The 23,069-nt window shown below is 33.3% G+C and overlaps 1 protein-coding gene across 1 annotated transcript in view; it reads right to left on the reverse strand.

Moving 5' to 3' along the window:
- The window catches only part of CNTN5_4 (Contactin-5), a 29,449-nt gene extending 6,634 nt beyond the window's left edge, over window positions 1-22,815 (reverse strand). The window contains exons 1-13 of the mRNA XM_051211801.1: window positions 22,638-22,815; window positions 22,507-22,601; window positions 22,382-22,470; window positions 21,981-22,346; window positions 21,533-21,945; window positions 20,210-20,334; window positions 18,433-18,678; window positions 16,891-16,992; window positions 14,301-14,576; window positions 10,820-11,086; window positions 8,648-8,908; window positions 5,071-5,287; window positions 1,742-1,927 (exon numbers count right to left, since the gene is read on the reverse strand). Coding sequence (XP_051071901.1) covers window positions 1,742-1,927; window positions 5,071-5,287; window positions 8,648-8,908; window positions 10,820-11,086; window positions 14,301-14,576; window positions 16,891-16,992; window positions 18,433-18,678; window positions 20,210-20,334; window positions 21,533-21,945; window positions 21,981-22,346; window positions 22,382-22,470; window positions 22,507-22,601; window positions 22,638-22,740 — 2,746 coding nt within the window. The 5' untranslated portion in view covers window positions 22,741-22,815. The remainder of the gene's footprint in view (window positions 1-1,741; window positions 1,928-5,070; window positions 5,288-8,647; window positions 8,909-10,819; window positions 11,087-14,300; window positions 14,577-16,890; window positions 16,993-18,432; window positions 18,679-20,209; window positions 20,335-21,532; window positions 21,946-21,980; window positions 22,347-22,381; window positions 22,471-22,506; window positions 22,602-22,637) is intronic.
- Between the last annotated feature and the right edge of the window lie 254 nt (window positions 22,816-23,069).

Genomic DNA, 23,069 nt, shown 5'->3' on the forward strand with positions numbered 1-23,069 from the left:
CGAATTATCTAACACATGAGAATAGATGAAGTATAAAATACAAGTAGATAGACATATATACCCAACGCACACAAATGTTTTATAGAAAACATACAATGTAATTTTTACAGGATTGAAAATGACAAATGGGAATATACCTCGATAGTTTACAAAATAATTCATCAGACTATGATGACATTTAATAGTTATGGCTTGGTACAGACAAACAGGTCTAGATGAATTACATGAGACACTATAAGCAGCCCAAATACATTCCCTATATTGACTGATGTAGTGTATTTAAAACTGGTATAAGCAATCACCAAATCTTTTGGTTTCAATTGCGGACTGATTTTAAATAAGCGTTGAAAGTCAGGAAGCAATGGATACCACTCTCGTCATAAGATGGGACTCTACAGCGGCACTCATCCCGTATGGTAATTTTAATCATGTCGACGCCAGTAATTAATTTTGAAGGATAACTTGCGAAGTTCTAATGAGAAGCCGTGACCAGCTGATTTCAACCGTGTCGGTATTGATGCACTTATTTTTCACTGACACTAGAAGATGGCTGAGCAATATCGCCGACCAATTCAAGTTAGAAATGCAAACCATTGGTCTGAAGGTCAAGCCTTCAGCGTTAAATCGAAGGTCCCTGATAATGTTACAGATTTCCACTGCTGAGTTCCACACTAGAATGAGACAGCTATATAGTATTCTCTCATCTTTTAAGTTATCTAACCAAGGTCAGTTTGTGATGTAAACTATAAAATTCAACAATTTCTACAAAGCAAAGATGGATGGTGACTAGCAATGAAATCCAGGTAGTGCTTTTGACTTAAGACAATATTGAGACAATCTGCACAGGATACACATATGCCAATAAGACTGATCAATTGCAGTCGTCAACAACACTAAGAAGATTCAAACAACCAATATAAAATGAATTAAAATTTCTGCAAAGCTCTATGATAATCACTAACGATATAATAAATTCCTTGTTTTATTTCATTGCATACATTTCCGGACTATATTTTATCAAAACACTCAATTAATTTAAAGTTTCTCAATTAAGTTTAAACACACTAGCAGATTAACAAATGGATATTACTCATCAGAAAGTATTAGATTATTCAAAAAATGAAAGTACCGTGAAAAGAAATAACCCTTTTTTCTAAGTGAATTTCAATGTTCAGTAGAATTGTTTTAATCTTCGAAAAATGTAACGTAATCAAAATTATTATCTTGTGTATTTCAAAACTCTATCGAAAATTGCATTTTTAATGTATTTGTTTTAATGAATAATTTACCGCACTCTACTGAATAATCCATTTACTAATCTTCTAGTATGCTAGTAGTGTTTTCGAAAAAACTGTACGAAATAACTAGGATTTATTTAGTTTTGAATACATAACTGAAAAGGAACATAATGAATTATAACTTGTATATTTGTATTTTCTGTAAACTTTATTTTACATGGTATTTGTTCATGTATCGATAAAATTTAATCAATACTAAGGAACTAGAAAAAGATAACATTGGTCATTGATCAATCAGTCGTACGGAAGGTGGGTAGCAGCCCGAATATTTCAGCTGTTAAGTCCCCAGATTATGATGATGGTTCAACTGGGAGTATAAGTTTACTCAAGACCGCAAGTATCCCTTCCTGATGAATCACAACTACCAAAAAAACTATGTCTAGAGTTTCCTAATAGCTACCCACAACCATTCAAAAAACATAAATATGTATGCTTGAATTTACCTGATGGCTTAAGCAGTTTTGTACTAGATATACTAACATTAGAAGCCATAATCGTCCATTGATTAGGTGGATCATACATCGCATTAGCTTCAATTTGAAAATATAATATTTGAAATAAATGTGATGTACCAACAGCCCAACTAACGTTTACTCGATCCACTCCAACATGAGGATCAACTACAACACCTAAAATAATTCATATAAATAAAACATGAACAGGTTTTCCCACAATAAATATACATGTATATAGTATAACGATAAGAAAATCATGTTAAACTTTTTTTAATAGAAACTACTAAATCGTTTTCAAGAAGAATTAATTGTCTTTAATCAATAAACTATATAACATCATATTCTTTAATCTAGCTAATGAATTTTTTTATTTAGGTAGTATGATATGAAGACGTACTTTGTCATAACTTCGTGATGCGATATTGTAATACACCTTGAACTGTTGAATTACATATGAAATTCAATAAGAATTACTAATGACTAGCTTCGTGAGGGAATTCTCAGAGTTCTAGTGAGAAGCCGTAACCAGTGGAGCTAATCCGTGTCGGGTAGAGACAGGTATCTACCTCAGTACAATGGAAGATGGTCGCGCAATTTCGTGGATTGGTTGATGTTAGACATTAACACCAATGGATGCCGACCGAGTGGTCAAGTAGGTTAGGCGTTCGCGCGCGAGACTGAAGGACCTGGGTTCGAATCCCGCGGGAGGGATCGTGGATGCGCACTACTGAGGAGTCCTGCAATAAGAACGAAACAGCCGTCCAGTGCTTCCAGGTTTCCAACGTTGGTCTAACACCAATCGATTCATGATCTCAATAAAAAAACCACAATGCTAAACTAACGAACTCGGGGACAATAAAAACAAGGACAATTAATAAAAATCATTAGTCATACCATGTCGCATAATAATTCGAAACTCGATATTACTCAGCATAAGTTTAAAGTAAGTGAAATCTGTCTTCCGATTTTGTGTTTTTCCTTATTATCCTTCATTGTTTTTCTGTATTTTTAGTTTTCTCGTTTGGCCTCATATTTGTTAAATGAATACATGTTAACTCGTAAATTGTTTAGAATTTATTGTTGTTATTTATCTCATAATCTTGATAGACATTGTTTTCTCACTTCATCATGTCTGTTGATCTTAGGAACTGAGTGTTCTAAAATATAACTATAATAAATAATGAATTATGTAGTTATATGACTATTAAAAAGATTTCCCTGTCTACTTTAAATGTAATTTTGGATTATTTATTGAAGATATCTGAACGTGTTTTGTGTATCATGAGAATTAAGTGATTCAAAACTCAAACAAACGCAAGGGTTATAAGATACTGATCATTGTGAATTTGTTAATTAAGATTATGACAAGACTGTTTCTCAATATTCCTTAATTTTCAGTTGTTTATCCAGTTGTTATGATGATCATATTAGAAATTATCTTTGTTTGGAAGAAGCAAATATTTGATTCAATAATTTAGTTATTTGTTAGCTAAAATAGTTAAGTCTACTGATGCCGTAAATTATATTAATACATTCGATGAATAATTAATTACTGTCAAGTGTTATCCATTTCAATGTATTCAAATTTGACTATTGAGTAGATAATTAAACTATCTATATAATTTAGATATTATGATATAGTTCATAACTATAAATCTTCATTTATCATCTTTACTTTCTTCTTTTTGTTGAAACATATCAGTCTTTGTTTATTTATAACAATAATGCTAAATTGGATATTAAATGTTTTCTGAATAATGAAATTGTATGTACAGTTTACCCGATAGATAATGATAATGATGTTGTGCAATAATTAACAATTTTTGTGATGAGACTATAATTTATGGACGAACCAATCACGTATAAAATAACAGATCTCAGATTTTGGTGCGAAATTTATTTGTCCATTTGGATAAATAGAGTTTTGGTATTACAGTTGATGTTAGGTCGTGATGAAAACGAGAAATCTAATTGCTAACCTTATTCATCAACTGTAGCTTCTAATTCCTCATACAGGTTTATAACCCTCATTTGGTCCTGATTATTAAGTGGATACCCTCAAGGTCAGTTTAGCGTCGCTCAAAGGTAATTCATAAATTAAAGTCTCGCCACTTTTTGTTTATATTTGTGCATGTGATTGGGATCAACTAGATAAACATGAAAGTAGGATTTTCGAAAAAGAAAAAAACACGTAATAGAGAAATGATGGACAGTGGCTAGCAGTGGAATCCAGGAGGCGCGTTTTGTCTTATTTGGGACTCGTCAGCTGGATGTACCTGCATCTCAGAGTTCATGTTCACTCCGGGACTCGAACCCAGTACCATTCACTTCAAACGCCATCGCGTTATCCACTCAGCTACTGAGCCCTGATAGCCACTTGCTTGTGCCACTATCCATCATTGCTTAAAAAAGCTTGTGAATTAAGGTAATATCGAGGCATACGCACAGTACGCACATATGCCAATAACAGACTCATCAATTGTAGTCTTGAACCTCAATGGGAAGACACAAGCCAAACAATGCCAAGTGCACATAATAGGGAATTTTCTGGAAAAAAATTTGTTCAAACTAATTAATTGATAAATCAATTACTGATAATTATATCAATCTTAATTGTATTAATAAACTTGAATACATTTTTTATAATTGAGACGATATTTAGTATAATTTAGTTAATCTTATGTAATGTGGAAAATATTGAATTGAAAATAAATTTATTTGGATCATATATGAACTATAAAAGAAAACTTGCATGATATTAAGTAGGATTTAAAAGATGGATACTTCTGTTATGGATCCAAAAAAACATTACTGACATACTCTCATAGATATAATGTAATAATGAATAAATTAATGTACAATTAAACAAGAAACTACTAGTTATTTTTATAGTAAATAAACTATTGAATCAAGCAAAACATCATTATGGTGAATGCTCTTTAACACATTAGTTACATTAACTTTAGGTTTCAGTGAATCAACTTTAAGTATATACTATGAGAATAGGTTTTGTGGAGATTTTTAGAAATTTCACTGGTTGAAGTCATGGGGCTCTTCCAGTCCCATACTAGGACGAAACGGCCGTCCAGTGCTTCCAGGTTTTCCATGGTGGTCTAGCTTTAAGTATATACGTATTATAGAGGGATTTACGATAAGTTTAAGCAAATGTATCGCAATTGCATACATGTTATAGTTTTTTTAATGAAAATTTAGCAAATTACATTATTTTTAAATAATAAAAGAAAATTCAGTGAACTTTACATTAAATTTTGAAAAAAAACTATATAATAAAACTATGTTATACACTAATTCCATACCGCCACATGGTCCAGGAGGTCCTGCTATTCGAATAACACCACTAGATGATTGTGAATTCAATGGAGTTTCTGCTGAACATGTATAATTTCCAGAATTTTCAAATTGAACATTAACTATTTTCAATGTTCCAAAATAATTTCCATAGGGTCTGTAAAGTTGAGCAAGTTCATATCGTCTAGCATCTAAATCTAATCGGTCAAATTTAAGATTTACGCCCTAGTAAATAAACATTTTTGGAAAAAAAAGCAGAGATGAAATAAGTGGAATTTAATATGAAAAAAGTTAGTTTTTAGCATTTTAAAGTCATCAACTGTTCCTTAACGATCTAATAAATAAAAAAACAACTATGAGAACGCACATAACAACGTATTCCGACCTTACATAATTTTCTTTATATATGCAAATAATTTACAAGATCTATAAGTTTGCTAAGTTAAAGTTCGAATAAATTTTAGCTAATTTATCAGACTTAAAACATGTATGGATCTTCAGTGAAAGTTAAAAATATTAGTTAAATGACTGAGCTGAAGTATGTGGAGCTAGTTTTGTACCTTTAAACTGATATATATCCGGACAACTTGGGAGACCAAAAGGATATATGTACCATGTGTTTCATAGTTAATTTACATTAAATAACACTTACTTTTTTGCGAGAGTCGGTTCAGTGGTTATAACATCCAATTTTGACTGAATTAGTTTAAAATCTGCTCCAGCTACTTTTGTTTTGTCATCAGTACAGTATTACTAGGTCTTATGTAAAGCATGAGCTCAAATAAGAGTATATGAAATCGTGCTTGTTTACTGAATAATATCATTTTTCACATACAATATATTTATTTCAGTAAAAATCAAAGTAACGTAACTAATAAACACCTTAGGATGATTGAAATGAAACGTTTTTATTCTAAGTTTAGGCTCAGAATGTAGTTAAATATTTTGTTGCTTACTTGATATAATTTAAAATACTTTTTACACCTTTGATTACACATATAGTAGATACAAATTTGCGTAAAAAGTAAGCTGAATGCAAAAATAAGGCTGGAACATTAATAACTTAAGTAAATAGCGGTATACTGATGTATTTATTTATATCCCTGACTCTTAATCAGTTACGTGATAAGAGATTTAAGCTACCTTGATGTTAACAAATTACTTTTTTTTTAATAATAACACTAACCAAAGAGCATAATTTCGTTTATGAATTCAATAAATATATTTTGTCATACACTCTTAATCTATGTAGTTACTTAAACGAAATTATTCAACTGAACAGTTCGTTAATTTTTGTTAGATTAGTGACGGTAACGAAATTGAGGTTCTACTGAAATTTTATGAAATTTATAGATCCTTTATGTTCCCATAATAATTTCTGAACTCAGTAGGTTTACCTGTATTTCAGTGAAGCATAGAAAAATTTGAGGCAATGATATGGTTGATCATTTTTGCTTTATTCAATTCATACCGTTGTTTGATCAACACCACATATCAGGAATCAAAGATATCTATACAGATATAAGTTTAAACTGTTAGGATTCACAAATAGTTAGTCACCCATCAATTCATATTACAACTAATACATTTCATTGTAGAGTAGCTGAAGGCCAGCTGAACTTTTCTTTAAAGTGTTCCAACCATCGTTCTAAACGTCTGGACTAGGAGCAAATGAATGTCGTCTTTTTCCGAAGTAGTCTGGCTTACACTTGACTTATTAATTCCAGTTTCTTTTATTAGGCTGTAGAGCTGTCTTGTGTTCCCTATAGCCGCCGCCTTTTCCATCTCTTTTGCTTTCATTGCCCACCACTGCTCACGGTCGTTCCTTAGACTTGCTAACCTAGATCTGATTTGTTTACGCTCTCCATCGTGTTCATAGCCTGATGGGATGAGTTTACGAGAATCCATCAGTGCAATAGACCTTGAGGAAATCCATTGGTTCTTTGTAACCCTGTGGTTCAAATCAGTGATAAATGTCACTGCTGTTTCCACAGCTGTTTGTATAGATTTCCAAGCGACATCTGGGTCAACCTCGTTTTCAGAACTACCTAAGTGTGACCTCAGTTGTTCCTGGAACCTACTTTCGGTCTCCTCGCTACTTAACTCAGTTCTAATGGGTCTTTTTACTGTGGCGTTTTTGCGTCCAGTAAGGCGCAAGCAGATGCGTGCCCGTATTAGAGCATGGTCGGAGCCCAAGCAGGTACACCAGAATGAGCGACAATCTTCTACCGACCCTCACCAACGATGACTGATGGCAATATGGTCTATTTGAGTCCATCGTTGGTTTGGTGTAGGGGGTCGCCATGTTAGACGATGTCTCTCCTTATGCTTAAAATTTGTGTTTGCTAAAAATAAACGATTGTCTGAGCACAGTTGCAGCAGACGATCACCATTATCTGTGCGTTGTGCCGAAATACTGAAATACTCACCTAAATGCCTTTCTGTTTGGTTTAAACTACCTATCTGAGCATTAAAGTCACCTGCTACGAGTACTACGTCTGAACGTTTAGCTTTCTGTAAAATTCATCTCTCACTTCATCTGAGCTGCAGTCAGTGGGAGCGTAGGCAGAAACGACAAAAAGGCAACGACGTGTGTCCCTATCCTTCCGAGTTCTTACGGAGCCGTTTAGCCGAACAGCACATAGGCGACTGTTAACGGGGATCCACTCTAACAGTGCTTGTTCCGCCCTCATGCTTAGTGCTATCCCTACTCCTGCCAGTCCACGAGAGCTGGCCATCGCGTCACCAGATACACGGAGGGTATATCTCGTTGGCTCTCCGTGTTGCCGAGGTGAGGTCAAGTGAATGACCACACTGGGATCCTGTATGCGTGTTTCAGAGACACAGCATACATCAATGGTACGAGATTCTAGGGTTCTAGCCAAGGAAGCCTGTTGACCTATTTGACATAGGGTGTGTACATTGAAGGCTCCAATGTGTAGTTTGCAGAGAGGTTTCAGTAGACCTGGGACAGTGTTTTGAGCACTAGAATCGTTGGCTATGGTGACACTTGAGGGGGAAGCCGAAAAAGGAAGTTTAGAGGTGAAAGTCGATGTAGGAGGAGTAATAGGAAGTGAAGACAGGTTGATTATGAATACAGTGGTCTTGAGTGCTGTTAGAGGTATGAGGGTGGTTATCACCTCCCGGTTGCCCATACCGTGTAGGGGTTCTTGTGGAGGTGCCTGGAAAGGAAATTGGATTAGAGGTGGTCTTAGTGACCTGGGAGCGTGACCGCAGTGCCCAAGGGACAACTGCTTGAGGTCGGCCACACACGACCTTTTTATGGGTAATTTTTGTGTTAGCTCCGTACTTGTTCAGACCTTACCGCCGGAGACGGATATCCGTGGGATAAGGCGAGGTGTGCATTTTTAGGGTCACGTCAAGGTAGCAACAACGGTCGGGATTTACGTGTAAAAGTTATTCATCAAACTTTTTTCATCAACCTATCAACAAAAAATGTGATGTAATCTATGAACTTCTATGAGCACATTTTGAGTAAATTGAGTGTAAATTATAACCAGATCACGTTTATGAAACATTTCAATAAAAATCTATTCAAAAATCTACGTTCTTTACTATACATACCTCAAAATGCCAAGCATAATTCACATCTAAATATGATGAACTTTGAACACGACAAGGGAGAAGTACAGTGGAATTTCGATAGACAACACGTGAAATCGGTGTTAAGCTCATTTTTAATTGTGGAATTATTGTTAATAAGGCACTTGATTCTGCTTGACCTAATGTATTTTTTGCGATACAAGTGTATTGTCCAGCATCTGACTCCACAAGATTAACGATTAATAAATTTTTACTAGGAAGTTGGCAGTATTTACTTGCACACTATGAGAAAACCAAAAAAATGAATGAATATTTGAATTAGTGTTATGTATAATGTAGTATTGCGCAATAGATTGTGTATGTTAAATATTACGAATTGACTAGAGTTAGAAAGATAGTCCACTGCATCTCAGTTAAGAAGTTTAGAGCCTTGATTTTGATTCCTGGCAAAGTTATTGATTCACACTATGAAGAAGTAGCTATCCCACCCCTACCACTTTTTTAATGATTGTCCAACTAAATTCAATCTGTGACACAAATTATCTTCAAAAGAATATACTCGTTAACTTCAACCAAGCGATTATTTTTTTAAGTAATTACTTTGAATTAAGTTTCATTTTTATAAAACAATATCATTCTAAAGAAATGAACAACTATTCATTTTGAATTAAAAGCCTTTTAGTACGTACACAGTATTGAAACGTTTATGCAGTTGAATATAGAAGCTCTGAACATCTTGTCACTGACAATAATTTCCAAAAATAAAAGACTTAAAGTTTGCAGCTGGCATTTCCTAACTTCATTCCACTAGTAAAGCAAATTAATTATCTTTTATTCAAAATCCTTTTGATAATTTGTTTTGTAGTCAGTTTATAACACAAACTTCTAAATTACAACTAAATAGATAGAAATTAATGTACTCGGTACACAAACTTAAGCATTCTTTTCATTCTGTGCTAAAGTTTTAAAGTTATTTATTATTTAGGATTTTCATAGTAAACTATGGTTTTTATTTTGGCGACACCATAATTTATGAACGAACCAATCAGATATAATACAACAGATCATGGATTTTGGAACAAAATTCATTCATACATTTGGTTAAATAGCGTTTTGGCACTATAGCTGATGCCAGTTCGTAATGAAAACCCTAAATATAATTCCTAACCCTAACCATCAACTGTAAATCAATATTCTAATTCTTAACACTGGTTTATAACTAACCCTTATTTAGTCCTTGTTAGTAGGTGGACATTCTCGAGGTCACTTTAGCGTCACTCAAAGGTCGTCCATAAATTATAGTCTCACCTTTTACAGATATTTTTCTAGTGAATAACAGCAAGTGGGTCAAACAACAGAACTAAGATTGAAGATCCCAAGTAGTACGACTTCAGTATTGTTTACAACAGTTATTAAGATTGTCTTATTTTAGGTGCATATAAGAAGCAGAAGGTATATGTACTCATATACAATCATTTAAATGATAGATAAAGACTAAAAGCTAAACATTTTACCAAATACTTTCCACGAAGAAAATTTTCAAAATAGAAAAATTAGCGAAAAATTGTTAACCTTTAGCATACTTTTAGTATAACCAAAATGTCACAAGTATCTTTTACATATTATGCAATATCTTATAACTACTGACATATTTGAGTGATTTAAGGAAGAGTAAATTCAAACGAGATGAAAGTGTAGATTTAATGTTTTCTACCAGTTCATCATCATCAATGAATCTTAAATACAGTGAACTGTGTTGTGAAAATAATGAAATTCAACATCAAAATGTTAACATATTGAGAAGAAATTTGGTCAGCATAAAAGTTCGATCAGAGTTTTACTAACTTACCCATTGAGGAAATTTAAAAGTATTTGAACTAATTTCCTATTCTGAGTCATTAATGTAAGTTAATTAAACGTTTTCTTAATCAGTATAGGATGTTGTTGTCAGTACTGATTTTATTCGGTATAAAACAAATAGCCATCAACATCTATACACCAATGATTTTAATTTTGAAATATTCACTTCAGTAATACTTATTAAAATATGGATGTCATTTAAATGCAATGATCAAAAGTACCACAACTGAAATATAGCAACACTTTTGTATGTGTTTCAGGTTTTAGATTTGCTATATTATAAGTAAGGAAAATAGAATTTTTGGAAATATATAGAGACTGGTCAAAACCTACATTTGCAGTTGCCGTTTCCGGATCTAACCAACTGTCACTAGTAGTTAGAACAGTTCCATCATGAAGCCATTCTACAGTCATTGCAGGAGCTCCTTCAGGTTGACATTCCATGACTGCAGTGCTTCCAACCATACCTTCATTAGGCATAACAGGATGTTTACGAAATGTTGGTGCTAATTCTAATACACGCACTTCAGCAGATGAAGCTTCACTACCCAAACTATTCCATGCTAAACAAGTAAACATACCAGAATCTGAAAGTTTAACCTGAAATAGTGGAGTAAAAGAGAATGTCATAAGAAACTTAGTTTTCAATGCTGTGTTTATGTTGTATGAATACATTTTTAAAAAACGTTGCGATAAGATTGCTTTAATCAAGTAATAATTACTTTTTGTATTTTTTTAGATTTCCCAAACCATTACAGCTATCAGTACGACTACTATGTTTGGTCTTCTCTAATCATTATTCAATGATTTGTTGCCGACATGGTTGAAATATTTGTCTAGAAAGCAGGTAGTTTAAGGTCTCTATTCATAGATTCATCTAAACAAAATGTTTTGTATATCCTGAGCAAAGAAAGAAATTTTTATCATATTCACTAAGACACGAAAATAAATTATTAACGACTCAAAAGCTAAAAACTTCTGTTGGTTACTGTTTGCAATCTTTGATTATAATTTTTTCCACAGATAATAAAACGCCAATGGAAATTTTGACATACATTCGAACTGTGCAATGTTCCATTATTTGGTGTACATTTTGGTCTTTAACTAGTATAATTGCTTTACTAGCAATCAGATGTTTCAAGGTCAGTTTTGTCACACGGAAGTTAAGCGTATCACACTTCTTTTTACATATTAATGATAAGAAGAAACAGAATTAGACCAGATTCTTAGTAATAATTTAGCATTTATGCTGTCGTTTAGTTATATTACATATGAGCAACAATTATTTAGGTTCATATTTTTCGTTGCGCTAATTTAATAGGTTTTAGCGAGTTTATTATTATATTATACGTTAATTTGAATAATATGTAGTCGGAAGATTTGAAGATAATAATTGCAACGGGCCAGAATAACAATGAACTTTCTCAAGTTCTGATGGAAAATCATGATTTGTAGATTTAGCCATATACGGAGTTGGAGATTCTTTATCGATGACACTAGGTTATTGTCGCCCAATATCAACAATAGGGTGAAGTTGGGAATCTGGACAATATATTCCAAAACTTCATCTAAATACATTACCATCTCCTTGAAACTGGAAGTTACTAAGACGTTACAAATCAGGGGGGAACAATTGACTAATGTTTCTTGAATTTCCATGGTACCCTATCGGATATGAGCTCATGACAATAAACATATAATTTAACCAATATTTATTTTGCCGTAATAAGCTTACCACTTTTTCTTAGTCTGGGGATCATATCGAGTACTTTCCACTACATCAAACGTTATTTCGCAACTACAACTAATATTAATCAAATATATACTAATACATATTATGATAATTTGAAAATACTTGGTTGAAACCCAGAAGTATATAGACCCAGAGTATAAATGAGCAGTCAAAAAATATAAGTCTAAAATACTTTGGCTGATAATCATTTCAAAGATTTACAATCACAAAGTATAATCCAAAACTTTAGTGACTGATATGTATAATTGGAGGCTAATAATACTTTTCATTAGAATTCTTATCTAGTATTTTAATGCCAAAATGATGTTTAATGATATAACACACATTATAAAAATTATTCTCATTTTCATTCAGTGTACTGATTGATGTAAAACGAATCACGGATCATCCAAATAATACTTTGAAAACAAAATATGAATTTATCAAAACTAAGGAAATAAATTTGGAAGCAATCCTCATTACAATCTGATATCAATCAAATGATCATTAAAATCTAGGGACAAGTGGACAATTATTTTGCTCATATTTACAACTCTTCATCTATTAATAGCAACAACGGCGAGACTAATTTATGGAAGACCTTTGAACGAATCTTAAGTGACCTAGAGAAATATTAGCCAATCAGTAAACAGTCAGTGTAGAGTAAAAATATATTATACAAAACCAAGGAAATAAAATGGATACGTGGTTCAAAAACTTGTCAAGGTTAGAAAGAGGTTCCGAGGTTGTAAAATCGTAAAGCATGCAGTAGAGGAAATCATCCATACGGCTACAGAATAGTCCACTTCTGGAGCCATGATAAAGTCCCAAAAACTCTTTCAGCCTCGACTACATAGTTTCAGTATTGTTTATGTGTACTTCTGCTGTTGAGTACACAAAATGCTACTTGTGGATAACGACACGATGCACATAACCAAGCCTATGTCGGAGTCTGTACGCTCTCCAAACATCTGTATATATTGCAGTACCTGGCTGCAGCCAGTGTTACTGGTACTTTTATTATCCAGTTCGCGATAGTTGTCATAATTTGCCTTAGTTAGGAATTATATATGTGGTTTTCATCACGAAGTGACATCAACTATAATGCCAGGAGTTTATTTAACCAAAAGGATAAAAGGCTTTCTCAATAAAACCCGAGATTATGCCACATTGCTTGGTTCACAAATTATAGTCTGGTCATTTTGTTTGTTATAGCCGCTCAATTATCACGTTTTGTACAAAATTCGTTGTGAACCCATCGTACGTTAGAATTAAGTACTGAAGTTGGCGCCGTAACCTTGAAATCTCTAAAACGCTTCTGATTGGCTCGTCCATAAATTAGAGCCTCGCCGCAACAACTTTAAAATCAAAGTTACGAGTTTCAGATCTTATGCTCAGTGAATAATATTATTTCATGAGGAATAATATTTCAGGATAGTTCTAAAACTTGACATAACTATTTAACTAGAAAGTCTAAGTGAAAAAGTAGTATGAGAATGATGTAGTTATTAATTTATTTCATTGGTATTCATTATATTTTAGATTTCTTATCCAGTAAAATTTGAAACTTTGTTTTATTGTTATTGAAAACAATAAGTTAGTCTAATTATCAGGTCTTAATTTCATGAATTAATGAACGACCTACAAAATAAAAATCTTTTAATCATTTTCATTTTAAAGTAATTTCAATTACAAATAAGCTTATCATTTTCATATAGAAAATGAATTATTTTACCAATGAGTTATTCTATATGTTTTTTAACACCTATCCCTTGAAATTTTTTTGCATTGATAATCTAGATTTACGAGTAACTATCCATTCGATCACAAAATCATATCAGGTCAAATGATCAATAGCATAAGCTAAGAGTTCATAAAATTTCTCGCTATGATAACATTTGTTATATCATAAAATAACAGAAATCATTTATTTTATACAAAGAAGTTAAGTATTGTATAGTTATCTTGTCATTATAGACCATTAGTGATTATTTTCTTCACTACATAAATACAAAACAACAACAAAATCAAATATATTTGCTGGATTTAAATTTTTTTTCTTTAAAATTATAAATAAATTACTTTTTGAATGCGTAAAGTTGAACGTGTTGGACCATCATGTATTATACTATATTGATTTGGATTGAGTTTACCAGTAGCAATTAATTGATTCACTGTTATATCATTTCTATACCATTCATGTGTAGGATTTGGAATACCAGATGCTTCACATGTTAAAAACACATCAGAATTTATATCAACAACAGTATTTTGTAAAGGTGTTGTAAAATATGGTTTAGCGGTGATTTTCAGATTTAAAGTTTTAGGTCTAGCCATCTTTCCAAGTGAATCTTCAACCTAATTTACAAAAAAAAATGAAGTATTAAATATTTATAAAACTGTTATTAAAAGTTAGTTCTAAAACGAAAGTAATTTACTTAAATCACACCAGTTCTTTGTAACTATTTAAATACATTTGAATACCCTAGAATATCAAATGACAAAGAAGTACCTGCGTTACTTATTCTTATACTTGAAAGAACAAGGAATCACTGCAATTCCTATGACGTGAAGTAAGAACATCAAGACTGGTACAAGTAAAGATTTATTAAAAACCAAAACATGACAACCTTAGTCGGAAATAGACTCAATATATATAGATTGGACACTCGTTTTGATTAGTAATTAGAATAGGATCTCATATATAAAAGTACCCAAAAATTGTAACAAATCGACATGCTGTTTATCATGCCGAGCGTAGTTTGCGTTAATTTCATACAAAAATATCGTATCTCGAAATAGCATCACACTGAAATAAATCACTATTATACCAAATAAGATATCACGGCGGGACTGTAATTTAAGGACGAGCCAATCAGAAGTGTTTGAGCAATTTCAAGGTCACGGAGCCAAGTTCAACACGTGATGGTAACATACGATCGGTTTACAGCGGATTTTAGAGAAGAGGTGATTATTGAGAGGCTACAACAGATGGGACTGTTAAGAAGTTCTTGTACGTGCGACTGCGGTTATCAAATGACTGCAGCAAAGTGTGCAGACCACCGTGGTGAGATTATGTTTCGTTGTTCTTCATGTTAGAGGAAAACGTCTGCTCGAACGGGGACTTTCTTCGCTCGATCGCGACTGACACTAAGGCAGATCATGATAATATTGGCAAATTGGGTAATAAAGACACCAGTAACACTGGCTGCGGCGTTTGCAGATGTTACTGAAACTTCAGCAGTCTAGTGGTATGAGTACTGCCGTGACATATGTGCAAGTAAAATGACAGGTCTACGCCAAACATTCGGAGGAGTACGATGCATTGTGGAGATAGATGAAACGGTAGTAAGAAAGCGAAAATACAATAGGGGATGTAGTATCAAGGAAGAATGGGTAAGTAGCGTTTCCGTAAATATACTTGACAGGTACTTGGAATTTATGACCGATCAACGCAAAAGGGACATTTTCAGAGGGTCAGAAACCGGCAAGCAAACACAATAATACCAATTATACAGGAATACGTGCAGCCGGGCACAACGGTATATACGGATGATTGGCGAGCTTATAAGTGCCTACATAGACTTGGATATGTGCATCATGTAGTAGTGCACAAGCGCCATTTCGTCGACCCTACAACCGGCGTCCATACTAATAATATTGAAGCTATATGGTCCAGACTGAAGGAATTTTTAAGACCATACCACGGCCCTAGAGGACGACTGTTATGGAGCCATATGGACGAGTTTCTATACCGTATGCATTATGATTTCAGGACTTCTGAACCTTTATCAAACCTTAACAAGTTTTTAAATCATGTAAAAGAAGACTATCCACTGTGATTCATTACTTTCTTATAATATATTTTTACTTTATACTAACTGTCTTCTGATTAGCTAATAATTGTCAAGGTCATTTAAGATTCGCTCAAGGTTCGTCCCTAAATTAGAGTCTCGCTGATATCACATTAGAAAACTGAAACAAATAAAACTCTGAAAATTTATCATATATATTATAGTTTAGAAAAATACATATATAGATGGTTTATAACCTATGAAAAAATTCACTGGTATTGTTAAGACTAATCGAAGCTTCAGGACAAACAAACACGTGACGTGAGAAATTCTCAGAATGACAACATAGAATTTGTGAACCCTAATAAGTGCGGTGTCTAAGACATTAGTCGTGTCAATGTACATTTCAAAGAAAAAAATGCCTCCTCCAACATTTCTATGAGATTTATTTACGAAAACATGATAAACTACACAACAGTCAATAGCTGTGTCGTAAACGGCAACTCACAACCGAAATAGGAAAACCAGTTACGTTTACTGTTACAAAAAAATTGAAATTGGGTGAGTCTATAAGAGATTGACGTAACTTTTAAAAATGATGAGAAGATAAAGATATCGTAAAAAATAGGCTGGATATAGCAAGTTTATGTAAATACTTGAAAATACCACACGACCATACAGCAATGAAATATCACTTTCTATATATACAAAAGTGATTGAAAATTAATTAACTACTCTATATTAGTGAGTAATATAATGTAGTTTATAAAAGGAACTCAACAAGAAGGAAATATAGATGAAAACCGAAAGCAGAATTAACAGGGATTAAAATGCAATTAATTCTGTTTGGTCAATTATAAGAAAGTCTTACAACTTACATTACATTCATATTCGCCTTGGTCTTCAGGTTGTACATTTGGTAGTTCAATTACACGATCATAATCTTTTAAACTATCGGTTCGAAGAGGTGCACCATCCAACTGGATATAAATAATGGAAGCAGAACAAAAAAGAAAGTAAAAAAATCACTATAATAGGTTGGAAAAAGTACTCTGTAAATTAATTTTATAAAATCAGCACTTATCGAAACCGAAACATCAACAACATAATGTTGTCCACTCTTTTGTGAAAAGAATTTAAGAGCTATTTAAGTACAGTTAAATAAAATAATTTTGTTTTAAATTATTGAAAGACTTTCCATCATATAAATCAGGATGACATTGTTTCTCATTACTCATAAGTCATCTTGGTCAGCGTAATCGTCTTTATATACGCCTATAAATATTTTTTTGTATATTGGGTGAGTAAAGCTTGACGATCTAATTTCAAAAAGTATTATTCACTAATGTATTAATTGTTCTGATTTTAGCATGTTTAAAAGTATGGTGATAGTTTGTGCCTTGTAAAAAAAATAGTAAATCAAAGTTTTCCTCAGAAATGAAAAACTTCGAAAGAGAATATTTGAAGTGATCGATGGAAAAGGAAATTACTAACACAAATTGAAATTAAGAATTACGGTAGACGCAGAATGAAAGAAGTATGAGTTGTTAAGAAAAGATTGGTTGCTAGAACACTATGGGATAAGCGGAATGGAAAAAAGATTTGCGTACAAGTATGAAAAAATGATAAATCTTTCACCAGATCATAATTATAAACTCTAAATATATGTATCACACTAAACAAATAATTTGAATATTCACTAGTAGAATATTTAAAATACGTCAAAAGAATAAATCTATTTAGGTCAAAAAAAGGAATGAATTTACTGACATATAACAAGAAATAGATTGCGAAATATATAATTTGAAATGTATTTCGCCTGGAAAACTTTAACAGTTATTAAGGCTTGAAAGTAAATAAATAAAGTATCAAGTACCTCAATCGGGCAACCTTCTAGATAAACGATACCTGTGGTGTTTGTATGAACTAATGATCCCTTTGTACTTGTTGACTGTTTGATTTCGAATTCTAAATACAATACTTTTGTTCATGTTCTTCTAATACTTCTTGGTTAAATTGCGTTATTACTGGGATCCTTAGTTTGTACAATAATTCAAATACTCCTAATTATCACAATATCTTAAAATAGTTATATTTTATGGTTTGTATTTACTATCGTTTACCGTGAAAGTGGTTTCTACAAAAAAGAATCACTTATGTAGCCACGTCAGTTTGATAAGTTTTCTCGTAACACCGAGGACAGGAAATAAACTAAGGCTAATATAAGATTTAGAAGGGATATAATGCAATTGGTAAATACCGGCAAATGGGAGTCACCAGAATATATTACATATCCCAAGGTGTAATAACCAGTTGAGAAGACTATAGTTTATAGGTTGATGGCAAACTACTAGGAAGAAAAGATAGAGACAAAACTCAATATTTTGGGTATTCTCGGAGCATCACTGATAGAAACTTACTCTACGCCATGAGTATTTAAGACCGTCTAGTTGACTGTAACCAGCAGCAAAGCACTCCAGGCGAACAAGTTGACCACGTTGGGGATTTGTTGGCCAAACAGCCGGAAAATCATCATATATCCTTGGATCTTGTCTTGGCTCATTACTATAGCGCACAGTGAAAGGCATATCTGGAAGTTTCGGTGAATCATACATACGATGGCCGTCAAACTGCATTGTTATCATACAAACGTAGACCCCACTGTCCTGTTAATAGATAGACACGTATATATTAGTAAAATTTATCATCTTCATACTTTCAGTGTATAAATATAACACAGTGAATTTAATATTAAGTCAGATAAAAACCACTTCAGATGAACGCATCAAGATTAAGAGCAAAATATACTACACTTTTATGTATTGTTTGTGTATAAAAATGGCTCGGTAGATATCAATACCTTGAATAGCTTAAATTTCAGAAGGTTTTTTGACTATCTCGGGCCTCATAAACTTGATATTAAACCATATTTACTTTCTACAAATAAACCGTCTGCTCAGATAGCATGTGTCAAATAAAAACCCGGTGGAATAAATAATTTTAATCTCATTCTGTAGGTGTTATTTGAGTTTGATTGTTCAGATTTTTTAACACTTCATTTGTTTAAGACTAAATTTACGTACATGCAATATGATCGAAAACGTAATTTGTGTAACATAATTTGCATTAAGTATCATTATTTAAAGCAGTTGGTAATTGGCCAACAGTCGGTCAGTCAGTTACAATATAGGACCAGGCACTTATATGCATTGGTCCAAGTCCCCATGCCTCATTAGCACAGGACGAACACCAAATTTATAGAAGTAGTTACTTCAATGGTAGTAATATATAAAAGAAGGATTGTGTATAGGGATATAATGCAGGAAGAAAGAATTAGTTTATAGAAACAAAGGTATAAAGTAATTTTAATCTCACGGTTTAAAGGCAGACATAGAGTGTATTCACCTAGGCCATTGTGGTCGATTCTGAACCATGTCACTCAGTCCCCAACCATTGGTTACGACAGTCGCGCGGACCTCAACCAAGTTGTTTGCATATACCAACATGGCTCAGACCAGAAGTTAGTGACTCCAAGGATTGATGGCACTTTTTGGTTTGGCCGACCCTAGTTGGCCAACAAAACTGATCTAACGAGATAACAGGCGATTTAGCATTAAGATTCTAGAATGGTCCAAAAGAATTAAAATATTACATCGCTGCCGTCTACAAAAATGTTCCTTGCTTTAAAAATAATATCGGGGTTATCGATCAACAATTAGCGCTAATAGGTTTGTTTTACTTTCATTTGACTTCAGCTATTTCATCCTTCGGAAATGCCCCCAAATACATTAAAATATGACCAACTAGTTATTTATACAAAACAAACACTTTCAGAGATTCTGAAACACCTAAAATGCTACCACACAGGCACTTTATCCTCGGATACCAAAAATATGAATTTAACCTTATCGAAAGAAATTATTTCAAATAATGCAGTTAAAACCATAATATTACATCACTCAGCAGTTATGTCCTCTGCTCTATTTATTTATTTAGATCATTCATGTATTAAAAAAGTCAACATATTTGATAATTGTTTGACTGAAGTATAAAACTCTGAACAAAGTGACAGAGAAAATTAACTTGACGTCAAGTTATGGTCCACGCAACAAACTTATCAGTTAATCATAACTTTGGAACAGTCTTAATTATTTTTAAGTACTCTCAACCCATACATATAACAAATTTATTACTTACCACCACTGTAACCTCAGAAAAGCCAATGAGGCCTTTTGCCTGAGAAATAAATAAATTTCTTCGATATTCTGGTAAAACTGGTTCCAGTTCACCATTTTTGTTCATATACACGGTATAAAGTAAACCTTAGCAAAAAAAAGAATTAAATTCTAAGCGTTAATATTGTTTTTGAAGGCAATCACCCTAAACTTTAGTATAGATTTCCGCAGATATTTAATAAATATCACATTGTATAGTTTTATTCCATTATATTGAAAAATGAATTCAAAGAAACTAGGACGCGAAAAAGCGTGGAGTAATCTTTTCTTAGGTTAATGGAACAAACATGTTAGTTAATTCTTTTTCAAGATCTTCGGTATTTTTGTTGATCAAAGCATTAATCCAAAAAGATATTAACTCAAATAAATTAATATCAATGATTAACAACTAATATATGGCTGAGAATGTCACTTGTTTGAGAAAACTTATGAAGTTTGCCTCACTTTTATGACGGAAAGTTGTGAGAGAAACCTTAAATATTAACGTCAGTAAAAATATCACTCGAATTTATTTCGTATATTTTACTGTTCTGAGTAGTTTCAAGATACCCCCTGGGATTTATATCAACCTTTACTCATTTACTTTGATTTTTCATACAGATCACTGCTTTTCATTAAAGATATAAAAATCCGTTTAGATAAAAACCTGTTAATGTAAATCATGTGATAATTTTATTTGACAGTTTAATTACACAAGCCTAGAAGTTTGTACAAGATTAAAAATGAACCACAGTTTAGGATGTTATTATGTGTCAAAGCCGTGGAAAAATTAATAATGGTTTGAACAATAAAGCAGTGATAAACTGAAATAATTTTGGACTTAATAAAGGAGATGCTGAACTGACAAAGAAGTATTCAACAGTGTAATAATACGATAGTTAGTAACCGTAAATCCCTCAAGATAGCATACAATATACTAACTTACGACTATGTATCCTTTATATATAGAGTAAAAATTAATTTATATTATTGTTTGTCGCCGAAAAGTAAGGCCGGTTCTACAAAGTCATAATTTTATAGTTTTTGCTGTCAAGTATTTCAACTCAACTGATAGGAACATGTTTTACTGTGCAACTAAATCACGTGGTTAAGAAAAATTTCAATATTCGGTACTATAATCATGACTGTTAGTAACGAAAATACATGAGTAGGTGAAGAATTTATCGATACTCAATCCTCTCCATTACAGTATAAGAAGTAAAAATATAAGTGACGATTAAATTATCACTTAGCTGTGTTTAATACATACTGAAGAACCTATGTTATGCTGTGTTAATTAACTTACTGTCTGGAGGCGAATGGGCAGGAGGTTCACATGGCAAAGTCTCACTTTGATGTGACATTACTATCCTCTCATTTCGCGGCTGTTTAGGTGCTGTTTCAAGCTGTCCAAATATAATCCTTGCAGTTCGGCTGAGAATAGATCCATATATATTCTTAGCTTCGCACTGAAACATTTGTGAGTCAGTTGAAGTATCGGGATTGTGAATAACTAACGATCCAGCACTAACAGAAATGCGACCAGAAAGTTCAGATGCTGCGTCAATAAGTGTTCGATGCAAAATTGTGACGGTATCACCGGTATTGTTCGTCCTCATTTCAGTGCTAACATAATACCATTTATAGGTCGGTTGGGGGTTACCATTTGCTTCACAACGCAACTCCGCATACTTTTCAGTACTCATATGATGAACATATCTAAAACAAATTCCTCTAAAGCATTTGAATCTTACAATACATCTTTCGGATGAACAATGAAACAAGGACCTCGAGCCATTCTGTTCGGAAAATCACTTCCGTATGCAAGAGACTTGGAGATAGGCAGAAGTTGGTTAGCATTTGCAACGGGAGCGCGGCAAATATGTCCCCTATGTGCATTCGGCGTATCCAGATACCATCCCCAGCGATTTCTGTCGGTACCATAAACAAGACGTGTACGATCCCTCGGAAATGTTGGACGTTCGGCAGGTTTGGGTATAATGTCAAGCCACAGATGTAGTAATTCCGACCTAACACTCTGGTAGTTCAGTGGATGACCCTCCCACATAAATTCGCCAAAGGAGTCAGGGCGCATCACACCAGCAGTGTACCAGCGTAAACTACGTTTTCAAAAAGATCAGCAAGTGCAACCTACGATCGGTTAACGGCAATATCGTTTAACCTGTCAGCTACAAACTGGTGTTCTTTTAATGTGTCGATACGGAGCAATAATCCACCATGTTTCTAAAAAAGATAGGGTGAGCATGCTTACAAATTTACCTCGCAATTTTTTCTTGCTGCCGGATAATTTAATGGATTTTGGACAAAAAACGAGTAACAGTTAGCTTCAAAATTAAACCATCCATCGGGGCAATCTGCCATTTAACTAGTTTTGAAAACTAATTGCTCACTTGTATCCCAAATATCATCTTGCGGACAACCAAACCAAGGATTTATCGCAGCTACTTCACTTTTGAAGACGTTAAATATGAAGATAAGGAGCCAGTGAAGCATCTAGCGTCAACTATTTTCGTAGCATTTCTATGAAACCGACTTCATATCCGCAATCAACATTTCGTAAAGGGAACTAAAGTATAATTTACATTTGTAGTAAGTTTAAACAATAGAAATCGATGATTCAACTCAAAGATTTGCAACCTCATTTTAAATAATTCAAACGATTGTCATTACAATACTTGACGAAATATAAAGTTTCAGTTTCAGTTTGGGAAGGACAGGAGGCCTGGTGGCCTGTGTTAGTCCTGGCAATGGTGGTCCCTCAGTTGATCCAACTTTCTTTTGAAAGAGTCGACGGATGGAGCCTCGACCACGTGCTGAGGTAA

Source organism: Schistosoma haematobium, chromosome ZW (genome assembly GCF_000699445.3).
Source record: "Schistosoma haematobium chromosome ZW, whole genome shotgun sequence".
Classification (NCBI taxonomy): Eukaryota; Metazoa; Platyhelminthes; class Trematoda; order Strigeidida; family Schistosomatidae; genus Schistosoma; species Schistosoma haematobium.